Source organism: Engystomops pustulosus, chromosome 2 (assembly GCF_040894005.1).
Source record: "Engystomops pustulosus chromosome 2, aEngPut4.maternal, whole genome shotgun sequence".
In the NCBI taxonomy this organism is placed as follows: Eukaryota; Metazoa; Chordata; class Amphibia; order Anura; family Leptodactylidae; genus Engystomops; species Engystomops pustulosus.
Window position 1 is genome coordinate 29156770 of NC_092412.1, and position 12262 is coordinate 29169031.

General features: G+C 44.7%; 2 protein-coding genes across 2 annotated transcripts in view; one reads left to right on the forward strand and one right to left on the reverse strand.

Moving 5' to 3' along the window:
• The window catches only part of LOC140116439 (transmembrane 4 L6 family member 1-like), a 31698-nt gene extending 28441 nt beyond the window's left edge, over positions 1 to 3257 (reverse strand). The window contains exon 1 of the mRNA XM_072132966.1: positions 3080 to 3257. The gene's annotated coding sequence lies outside the window, so the exon portion shown is untranslated. The remainder of the gene's footprint in view (positions 1 to 3079) is intronic.
• Positions 3258 to 11636: 8379 nt separating this feature from the next.
• The window catches only part of HEPHL1 (hephaestin like 1), a 64449-nt gene continuing 63823 nt past the window's right edge, over positions 11637 to 12262 (forward strand). The window contains exon 1 of the mRNA XM_072134132.1: positions 11637 to 11858. Coding sequence (XP_071990233.1) covers positions 11689 to 11858 — 170 coding nt within the window. The 5' untranslated portion in view covers positions 11637 to 11688. The remainder of the gene's footprint in view (positions 11859 to 12262) is intronic.

A 12262-nucleotide genomic window follows, 5' to 3' on the forward strand; every position in this document is an offset into this window, starting at 1 on the left:
GAATAAACATCACTTTCTTCATCTAACTTTTTTGGAGTGCTGCTTCATCTGTGTATTTGGTTCAACCATACATGTAGCTACAGCCGCAGTACACAGCCATACATTGAGCTACAGTGGAAGTACACAGCCATACATTGAGCTACAGTGGCAGTACACAGCCATATATGGAGCTACAGCAGGAGTACATAGCCATACATTCAGCTAAAGCCACAGTTCACAGTCACACATGGAGCGACAGCAGCAGTACACTCCCATACATGGAGCTACAGAGGAAGTACACATCCATACACGTAGCTACAGTGGCAGTACACAGCCTTTCATGAAGCTACAGCAGCAGTAGCCAGCCATACATTCAGCTAAAGCTACAGTTCACAGTCACACATGGAGCTACAGCTGTAGCATACAGCCTTTCATGGAGCTACAAACATACAGATATATATATAAGGATATGGATGCAAAAAATTAATTCAAATATTATATTGATATAAAGATCATTTTAAATATTGTAATTGCTTATTAGAGTAGGTATAATATTTTTCTTGTGCCACCCTACACTACGGAATCTTCTCGCTCCAAAAGTAGGGAACCTATTGTTAACAATTTTAATCCCTACCCCTGGGCATTGTGTAAAACCATCTCAGAACTCCCATAGAAGTAAGTGATATGGGGCGAGGTCTTCTTGCTCTCCATTCGCTGCTAGGTCAGTGACAGTGGACGTGATGGTGTCTAGGAGTAACCTTTCAATAACTTGACTTACCTGAAACATACATGAAAACTATATTGAACTGTGTATTTGCTAAGCAAACTCAGAAAGAGTCCATACTGTCCATTTGCTTTAGGTAAACAGATGGCAGGAACCGATGGAGCACAATTGTTGCCTCTCTAGACCTTTCACATAATTCGCAAACAGACTCTAATGTCCTTACTGAATATATCTCTGCATGAAGAAGTCGTGACAGGGCTCCATCGGGCCGTGTTTGAGTGCACTTCCATGGAAACCGGAAGTTTGATGCATATCCACAGTCCTGATCAATACAAATCTGAAGGGCAACTCTACACCGAAACTAGGAATCTAGGGGTAAGTACTGAGCAGCAGCTACACTGAAATGAAGGCTATTTCTGTATACTTACACAAAGATTAAAATGAGACTGAAAAAATAGGGTAAAATCTGTGTATCGGGGATAGGAAAAGTCTTAATGATAGAAAACATAGGCTCCGGCCTGCTTTTTATCCGTCTGTTTTTTCAGCCGATCCTGGTTTGTCATGATTAAAGAAGACCAGTGCCGGAATCGGGAAGAAGAGGACAATAGGTAAGTACAGGGGCGTACCTATGCAGAGGGTGCGATCATAACCAGGCCCAGGAGGCTTAGGGGCCCTATAAGGTGTCACTTTCCCATATGAGAAGACTACTACTATATACCATACATTATAGTCGGGGGCCTGGCACAGACTTTGCACTGGGGCCCATCAGCTTCTAGTTACTCCACTGGGTAAGTATGTTTAGCTTAGCCTAATTTTATTGTTCTGTACATTTCCGTCAACATAGTTACGAGCCCCTAAGGTACGGCACATCCCAATTCAAAGGCTACTCGGATAGAAGGTGATAGTTGAAAGTCTGTTGCCAAGTGCCCCTATTGATCACCAGAACAGGAGGGGGGGGGGGGGCCTGGTGACCGTTTCACAGACGGTTCTTAAGATATATTATGTTGCATATTATAAACTCATCTGAATGATGTATGTGGCTGTTTATACAGCAGAGCGATGAGCAGCTTCCGGTACGTCGCTCCATAAATATTAGGAACGCCGCTAAGTTTAGATGCAGGAAGTCTTGCCTTCACAATGATGGAGGATATTTATATGTCTGGACCGGGAGTTTATCAAACATATATGTATCTTGTAATGGATATGTCTACTCAATGGTATATACACTCCTGATATAACGTTACACTGATGACCCCATTAAGATACCAGCTTTACAATTGGTGACTGGGAAGTTTTTTTGGTCACAAATAATGTATGTCATACTTAGAACATAGCCATATAAATCTGCAACTTCATATTATGGTTCTCTACAAAAAAAAAGTAATAACTTGTTGGCAGAGTCGGCTCCAGGTTTTAGTAGACCACTGGGCGACTGAGCCTTGGTAGTGAACACAATTAGTGGCATTAAAAATTCTGTCTCATGTTCCCTAGATTATGATAAAAAACAGCCCCTTATGGTTATTTTATATAAAGCATCCCTCACTCCTATGGATTCATTATGTACAACCTTTTGTGGGCCCTCCTAGCAGCTCTGGGCCCTGGCACTTGCCCAGTACGCTCAGAGCTGGTGCCAGCCATGCTTGTTAGGACATAGACTGTTGGCAATATATCTTTTTGTGTCTCTCTGCACATGTGCTGAGGAAGCAGGGGGAGAAACAGAGTAACAACCTGTAAAGCCGGATCAAAGAGGGTACAGGGTAGCCCACAGGCTCGTAAGCATAATTTCTGAAGTTGATTTTAGAAGGAAGAAGACCATGGATACAAAATATAAGATGATTACCGCAGTCACGGTGCCTGCATCTATGAGTAAGTGTCCCTGGTTTATCATGATGGTAGATTTCCTTTAACCTATGCCCCTGCTTATAATTTCTGTTTTTAAGTTAAAAAAAGTGAAGAATATCTGACTCCCACACGGGACATTACAGACTCACATTAACTCCACGAGGCACTTTGTTTCATAGGGGAACTATGACAAATTTCCCATTAGGGTCATATAATGCCTCAGATTTATAATACTGGTGTAGTCATCACCAGCGTCTTGGTATGACTTCTGGCACTGCACCCCCTGATGACTGTGCCCCGACTTTTATATACCATTGTTACGGAATCAGATTTCGTTCCACCTGTCACCCCTATAGACTCTACGCATGGATTCATGAAGTCCTTGCAGCCTTACTATGCGTTACTTACTGTACAGTGCTAACATTATATTAAGTAAGGGCTCTATCATTTTCGGTCAAGGGACCCCTAACCTGAATTAAACCCCCCACCCAGACAGTTCTCACATAGAAGGTCAACATGGTAAGTCGTCGTTACCTGGTAGCTTGGTGAAGATCGACGAAATTGAGTTGTGTCTCACCAGGAGGATTAGTAGGACTCTGCAGTCAGGCACACGGATGACAAAGCTAGCGGTGATAGGCAAACACTGATGATCTGCCCGCAAAGAATTTGGAAGGACCCTGAACTCCCTCGGCAGGGATGACAAATAAGCAGGTATTGATTTTGCAGCAGTGAATGTAGCTCTGTTCTCCTGGTCAGTGTTCCTCATACTTACTGATTAACTAACAGCCATGATGTCACATTTATTCATAATAAGTGATTTATCCCTTTTAATGTTTTCTGATCCCATTATTCTCTTGTTCCTGATCTTTAAAAACCTTTAAAAATGTCACCTAGGAGTTGTTTCTGACCTTATGGGGGACAAAGAGTCATGGCCAAAAGTTTTGAGAATGACACAAATATTATATTGTCACATGATCTGTTGCCCTCTGGTTTATCAGATGTTTTTATCACATACAGAAATACAAGTGCAATCATATTATGAGGAACAAAAGCTTTTATTGTCAGTTACAATGAGTTACTGCAGCGAGTCAGTATTTGCAGTGTTGCCCCTTCTTCTTCAGGACCTCTGCAATTCTCCCTGGCAGCTCTCAATCAACTTCTGGACCAAATCCTGACTGATAGCCGTCCATTCCTGCACAATCACTGCTGCATTTTGTTGGTTTTGTTTGTCCCCCCGCACTTGATGATTGACCACAAGTTCTCAATGGGATTAAGATCTGGGGAGTTTCCAGGCCATGGACCCCAAATCTCTATGTTTTGTTCCCGGAGCCATTTAGTTATCACCATTGCTTTATGGCAAGGTGCTCCATCATGCTGGAATAGGCATTGTTGATCACCAAACTGCTCTTGGCCGGTTGGGAGAAGTTGCTCTTGGAGGACATTCTGGTGCCATTCTTTATTCATGGAGGTGTTTTTAGGCAAGACTGTGATAGAGCCGATTCCCTTGGCTGAGAAGCCGCCCCACACATGAGTGGTTGCAGGAGGCTGTACAGTTGGCATGAGACAAGACTGGTGGCATCGCTCACCTTGTCTTCTCCGAACAAGCTGTTTTCCAGATGCTCCAAACAATCGGAAATGGGATTCATCAGAGAAAATGACTTTACCCCAGTCCTCAGCAGTCCACTCGCTGTACCTTTTGCAGAATATCACTCTGTCCCTGATGTTTTTTCTGGAGAGAAGTGGCTTCTTTCTGCCCTCCTTGACACCAGGCCTTGCTCCAAGAGTCTCCGCAGTCTCACAGTGCGTGCAGATGCACTCACACCTGCCTGCTGCCATTCCTGAGCAAGCTCTGCACTGCTGGTAGCCTGATCCCGAAGCTGAAACACCTTTAAGAGACGATCCTGGCACTTGCTGGTCCTTCTTGGGCGCCCTGGAGCCTTTTTGGCAACAATGGAACCTCTCTCCTTGAATCCCTTGATGATGCGATAGATTGATGACTGAGGTGCAATCTTTCTAGCTGCGATATTCTTCCCTGTGAGGCCAGTTTTGTGCAGTGCAATGATGACTGCATGTGTTTCTTTAGAGATAACCATGGTTAACAGAAGAGAAACAATAATGCCAAGCGCCAGCCTCCTTTTAAAGTGTTCAGTGGTGTGATTCTTACTTAATCATGACAGATTGATCTCCAGCCCTGTCCTCATCAACACCCACACCCAGCCCTGTGTTACTGGAGCAATCACTGAGACAATGTTAGCTGCTCCTTTTAAGGCAGGCCTGCAATGAAGTTGAAATGTGCTTTGGGGAAAAAGTTAATTTTATAGGCAAATACTGACTTTGCAATTAATTGCTGTTAAGCTGATCACTCTTTATAACATTCTGGAGTATATGCAAATTGCCATTATAAAACCTGATGCAGTAGACTTTGTAAAAATTAACATTTCTATCATTCTCGCTTCTTGTCTCAGCCAGCACTACCTGCAGCAAGATGGGGCGCAGTCACCTGCTATAAAGCATGTAAGCATGTGAGTGTGAGATACTGCATGGAGAACCTACTTACCTGATATACAATGTCACACTGGGTTTCCTTAGTCCCACCAGAGAAAATTAATCTGGGGGCCCACACTTTATTATCCCCTAGGAAATATACTCTAGCATTCTTCTAATTGTGTTGTTTTCTGATGGATCTCTGGGGTTAAGTATTGGGTTGAGCCAGGGCCCACCGGAGGATCCTCTGATACTCTGGTTGGCCAGTCCGACACTGGGGTTCAGTATTGGCTTGAGGCAAGGCCCACCGAAGGATCCGCTGGTAATCTGGTGGGCCAGTTCGACACTGTTGATATATTACTTCCGGATGGGGTAGAAGGGGTGCTGCTCTATAGCTCACCACAGGCAGCAGAGATTTTAGGGTTTATTACATCAAATATTAATAATTATTTTGAAATACACATGAATGTCTCCAAATAAAATAAAAAAAATCCCTCTCTATACTCTATCTAAAGCTATCATCATTGTCGATCCATTGGCCTGAGACTATATATATTATTTATTAAATAAACATCCCCGTCATTAATAATAGTCATTTTTAGTTAGTTTGAAAAGAAAATGTAAATACTGTACATAAAATACAGTAAAACTTTTTGTAACTTTAATCCCCAAAAAAAACTAAAAATGGAAAAAAAATCTTTTAACATTTGTTCATTTTTAACTAGCCCTTTACATCACAACCCCCCCCCCCACCACCACCACAAATGCTTAAAGAAACTCTAAAACTCTACCATTTTATTCCATGTTATGAGTGGGTATGTTTTTTGTATGTAAGACTGTTTTAGGAATAAGGCACACTATGGTAGTTATGTATGATAATGTCGGCTTCTTGGGAAAGTTCTGAGACTGAGATTGTGACTGACTGGGGCAGATTTACTTACCCGGTCCATTCGCGATCCAGCGGCGCGTTCTCTGCGGTGGGGTCGGGTCCGGCCGGGATTCACTAAGGTAATTCCTCCGATGTCCACCAGGTGGCGCAGCTGCGCTGAAGTTCCCCGAGGCCCGCCGAAATGCACCCAAGTTCACCGGCCTATTCCTGGTGAAGGTAAGCGCGAGTCTTGCAACACTTTTTTTTTCTTTAAATGCGGCGGTTTTTCTGAATCCGTCAGGTTTTCGTTCGGCCACGCCCCCCAATTTCTGCCGCGTGCATGCCAGCACTGATGCGCCACAATCCGATCACGTGCGCCAAAATCCCGGGGCAATAAAGGGAAAATCGTCGCAAATCGGAAATATTCGGGTAACACGTCGGGAAAACGTGAATCGTGCCCTTAGTAAATGACCCCCACTGTCTCATATTTCTGACAGTCCCCTGCACTAGGCAGCAGATTGAAAAATCTGTCAGAGCTTCTACATTCCAGTGTCATTCACCCTGTGCGACTATTTGATGTCAAAACAGAGATGCAACAATTATAGACCAAAAAAAAAAAAAAGCGCGGCCCAACCAATGCTGAATAAACCCCTTTGTTAGTGGGACACAATAGGGGGCCGCTCTTTGTATTTCTTTTTATCCATCACAAAAATTGGGATTTATGGATAGTCCAAAAGTTTTCCGAAGCAAACAGTGTCACTGGGGCAAATTTACTTACCCGATCCTGTCGCGATCCCTGATCCGGACGGTCCGACGAAGATGAAGTCCGGCGCCATTCACATAGCTTGTGCGCCCGATATCCTGCATGTGTCTCTTCCCTGCTAAGGTCCGCCGGAGTTCACCTTCTTCTTCCCGGTGCTTGTAAGTGCATGTCTTGTGACACAATTTGAATTTTAAATCCCGCGTGCAGTCCGAATCGGTCGGGTTGTCCGACGGCCACGCCCCCCGATTTGCGTTGAATGAAAGTCGACACGATTGCTGCAAAATCAGAGCGTGTGCACCAAAAACCCCAGTTAAATGCGGCGCAACACGGAAATCCTCGGGAAACCCAACGAAAATGCGGTCCGCAGACCCTTAGTAAATGAGCCCCACTGTGTTTTGGATCTTTTCGGTCGGATAGGTGTTAGTGCTGGGTGTGCAGAAGTATAATAAGGCAAATCTCCTCTCCTACAATGTAAACGCCATGGGGGTCATTTACTAAGGGCCCGATTCGCGTTTTCCCAACGTGCTACCCGAATTTTTCCGATTTGCGCCAATTTTCTCTGAATTTCCCGAAAACCCGGCGGATTCGGAAAAAACGCTGCATTAAAAAAAAAAAAAAATGTCGCGGGACTCGCGCTTACCTTCACTTGGTCAAGCTTGGTGAAGATCAGTGCATTCCGGGGAACTTCAGCGCAGCAGCGCCACCTGGTGGACGTCGGAGGAACTACCTTAGTGAATCCCGGCCGGACCCGGATCCACCGCAGAGAGCGCGCCGCTGGATCGCGAATGGACCGGGTAAATAAATCTGCCCCCATGTGTGAATACAGCCTGAAAGCTATGCTGCAGGTCTTTGCTGGTGTTGCAGCAGGAGCTCCGTGTTTTCCCTCCAAACATGACAGTGCTAAAACCGAAGGTCAACCCTGAGGTTCTTATTTGGGCCCTTGGGTTTTATTTGGCCCTTAGTCCTTCCAATCCACAAAGTAGTGGACGGTGCATTGTTATTTTTTTACTTCTGCAGGTTTTAGGTACCACACAACAATAATGGGGATACTCCTCAAACTCTTTCTGGAGAAAAACTACATTTGATTTTTATACGCAGGGTTAGTGGTTTGTGGTTTTGTTCATTGAAGTGGGAAAAACACCATCTGTTTGCTCCTGAATACAACATACAGACCAGGACAGTAAGTCGTTCTGTCTAGAGAATATACTTTAAGGATTAGCAGGACTAAACAGATCAGGGTATCAGCTTACATTGGCTCGTCTGGAAAGTATCTCTTACAAGTGCATGGAATTTCACGCTGACCTGTGACCTGCGATGCAAGGACTCATGCGATACCGGCAGTGGCCAGCAGGTGGCGACATTACACCTCATCATTAACTTATAGATATAAGATGCATGCAGGTAAGTGTCCCAGGATAGGATTTGGAAAACCACGCCTCTTTTTCTACCTTGTATTGAAGCCCCCTTACCATCAAGCATGACTTCCAAGAAGCCTTAGGACATTATGTGGAATTAAAGCAAAACCAGTATATCTATTCCAGGAGGAACTGATTCCCAAACCCTAGACCAGTGGTGGCGAACCTATGGCACTGGTGCCAGAGGTGGCACTCAGAGCCCTTTCTGTGGGCACTCAGGCCATCACCAGAGATGACTCCAGGTATCTTCCTGCAGTCCCAGACAGCCCAGGACTTGCTGTGCACAGAGCTATTATAAAGTGACAGCTGTACCTGGGACTATTTTCTGCTTTATTGGTGTCCTCAGGGGCTGGTATCAATGAAAACTGTGACAGAGAAGGGAGTATAAAACATGAATTACATTTCTGTGTTGGCACTTTGCGATAAATAAGCGGGTCTTTGTTGTAGTTTGGGCACTCGGTCTCTAAAAGGTTTGCCATCACTGCCCTAGACAGTCTCTTCAGTACAGTGAATGGAACTGGTTTGGCTGAGCCAGAGACTTTTGACTAGGGTCAGTAAGTAAGAGTTCTCTTTACAAAGAGCTGGCTCTTTCAGGCGAACAAGAGGAGTTGGCCTTAAGATCTGACGGCACACTTAGCTCCAACCCGATTTAGATAGCCCCCTCCCTATGCAGTGACCATGCCCCCTTTTAAATCAAATATAATGGGGCTCATTTACTAAGGGTCCGCAGAGCGCATCTTTGTCGGATTTCCCGACAATTTCCGTTTTGTGCCGCATTTAACAGGGGTTTTTGGCGCGGGCAACAGGATTGCGGGCAACAGAAATGGGGGGGCAGGCCGTTGGACAACCCGACGGATTCAGACTACGCACAGGATTCAACATTTAGAATTGTGTCGCAAGACACGCACTTACAAGCACCGGGAAGGAGAAGTTGAACGCCGGCGGACCTCGGCGGGGAAGCTACGGATGCAGGAACTCAGGCGCACGATCTTCATGAATCGCGCCGGACTTGTCGGAGAGTTCAATCGGGCATTGCGACAGAACCAGGTAAGTAAATTTGCCCCATTGGGTTAAAAGTGGAGCGGGGATGGGTGGTGGCTGCCTGAAAACCATTCCCTATGTTATAACATAGGGAGCCGTTCAGGAGCCAGAAGAGCCGGCTCTTTATAGTTAGCGGAGCCTAACAATCCAGCTCAATTTAAGAGTTTTTAGAGTTTTCCGGTTGAAAGGTCATAATAAATTACCCCCAAAATGTATATCCGAAAAACCCCTGTCTTCCTCCACATGTCCATATTGATCCTTTTTTATTAATTCACCACTATGATACCAGAGATGAAGTGGTTAAATAAAATATAGACAGTAACCCATTACAAGTACTCATCACACTTCTTTTACCCCACTAAACTATCGGCGCCCACTTAGGTCCAGTATAAAATGTTCTCTCTAGAGTTCTCTCTATTATTATTTTACCTATAAAAAGATCTCTGATGTTATAGGATAAAGAGCAGAGCAGAGTCATATTTTGCCTGAGATGAGTCAAGTTTAGCGGTTGTAGGTAGAGTGTCACTTCAGACGTCCCCTATCTACGGTTCTATAGTATCTAGAAACATTGGGGGTCCTTTATGATAGGATTTCTGCCAGTTATTTGGAGGTCACTTTTTTTTTTTGCTGTGTGTGCCATATTTATTATGTGTTGGCGCCACAAATTAACTTTTCTGACACCTATGCCAGTTTTTTTTATCACTCAAATTGGGCGCCTCGGCCCAAGCACATATGCGTTTCCAATAAAACGCATGCAATCAGTAACCATTTACATGTGTTTCACTGGAACCAGGCAGATCCATTAAAGTGAGATGCAAAACCCTAGGGGCCGTTGTGGGATTAAATTCTGGACAACCCCTTTAAGGCAATTTTTGTTATGACCACCGCTTGCACTACTTCCTTATACATCATCCTTGGACTTGCTCGACATGTGGACACTCAGCTGCTTATGAATGAAAGATGAAGTCACTCCGGTAATATCTCCGGAGCCGCTGGAAATTCCCGCTTATTCTCAGTCTCACTGTACAGCGGCCAAGGCAAACATCGGACGCTGTGCGCACCGTTACCTGAGCGGAGCATGGGGGTTGTAGCTTGTCTGTGTTAGTGAAGCCATATCATTATATAATACATGACAATATGATTCCCTATATGTTATCTGGATCAAATATTTTTCAAAGCTGAGGGTTTGCTACAATTGTATCAGCATGCCTCCTAACTTTTGGGGTGCTTCAAAAGGGACAAACGATCCAGCGCAAAATATTCAGCTCACAGCCCCTTTGCAGTAGCCTCCCACTTAATAATTTCCCCCTTTTCATTATCCTCCCATTGAGCTTGCCCCAATCTATAATGCCCCCTTGCAGTAGCCCCCACTTATTACTGCCCCCATTTTCATTACCTTCCCATTAAGCTATCCCCCATTTATAATGCCCCCTTGCAGTAGCCCCCACTTATTACTGCCCCCATTTTCATTACCTTCCCATTGAGCTAGCCCCCATTTATAATATATCCCCCTTGTAGTAGCCCCCTACTTATTACTTCCCCCCTTTTCATTATCTTCCCATCGAGCTAGCCCCACTGATAATGCCCCCCTTGCATTTGCCCCTCTACTTCTAATGTTTTTATGTTATCGCTCATTTACAATACTCCCTTTTCTCTAGACCCCACTTATAATACCCCCTTTCTGTAGCCCCCAATATATGCCCCCTTTCTTGCAGCACTCCCATTTATATTCTCCCTAATTCTGTGCCCCCCATCTTTCTAGTGCTCCCCTTTTCTAATGTGGCATGTGCATTCTGTTACTACTCATATACTCCCTTATATCACTCCATTCACTTCTATGGAACTTCCAGCAAGTCTTACAACATGGCTGTCCCAGTGCGGATAGAACACAAGTCAAGATCTCTGCTAGTTGTCAGTGAACTGAACCATACAAACCATACAAACCATAACGGGCAGAATCATCCCTTACGAGAGTGCACCCAAGCCATGTGTCCAAGGGTGAACAAAGCCCCTCTGCCAAATAAGGAGACCCCTGTGTTATATATGGCACGTGGTCAGTGGGGGTTATTCCAAATTTAGCATCAGCAGCTTCCCCTCTAATTACATCACTACTACAATTGTATCCACTTTATCCATTCCTCTATAAACTACATGTTACCTGCACTGATACATTGTAGCAAACTATCATAAACCGGAGCCAATTGTGTGTTACTGATGTACTTAGAAGATTATCTTGACTGTATGCCATAGTAGCAAACCCTCAGCTGTGAAAAGTAATATTTATGTGATCCCTAATGCAGGACAGAGTTCAGACATGAGCCGCATAATCCTGCCCTCGCTGCAGTTTTGTTACAGTTGCAGGTTGTATTTGCTGCATTCTTTGTGTCTGGGCTGCTGCGGCTCATCTTTGCGGAGGTAGTCAGCCCTGTTACTATAGTAGCCCTGAACTGGCACTTCTCCTAATCCTCCTGTGTCCAGCCCCGGGCTCTGGCTGGCAGGGGGAGTGTCTAGTGATATTTCGTCGTCTCTGGTCTCAGCCTTTCATTCTGGCTGGCTGCTGACAGAGACACAAATGCCTTCTGTATCCTGCATGACCATTGTAACTCTGCTGCTCCTCAGCTCTTTGTCTGGACTGGGACAATCCCTTACAAGAACCTACTATATTGGGATTGTAGAGGAATCCTGGGACTATGCACCGAGCGGGCAAAACCTCATCTCCGGACTCAATATATCTGATGACGAGTAAGTGCAATGTGTCTACTATTCTTATCTCCTTTCCTATAGCGCCAACATATTCCGCAGCGATGTACATAGATTACTATCCGGCAACATAAGGTCTCTGCTTTTCCATTGATATTTTCCATTACAATGTTTTCCGATGTCTCCCTTCCTAATGAATGGGGACGCGATACAGTGCACCCTACTGCAACTTTAACCAATACTTGTCAGTCGCATTATGACGCATCCATGTCCTATGCAGACGCATCTCTCAGTGGCATCGGCAGATGGTGTTCCCTTTCTGCTGATGAGGATTTTTTTGGGGGGAGGACGAATTATGTAGCCTCTGCAGCTGTGACGCACGGTAAATAATCATCAAAGCTTTTTTTGGAAGAATGAACGATGATCCCGCGTTACATTGTAACAGC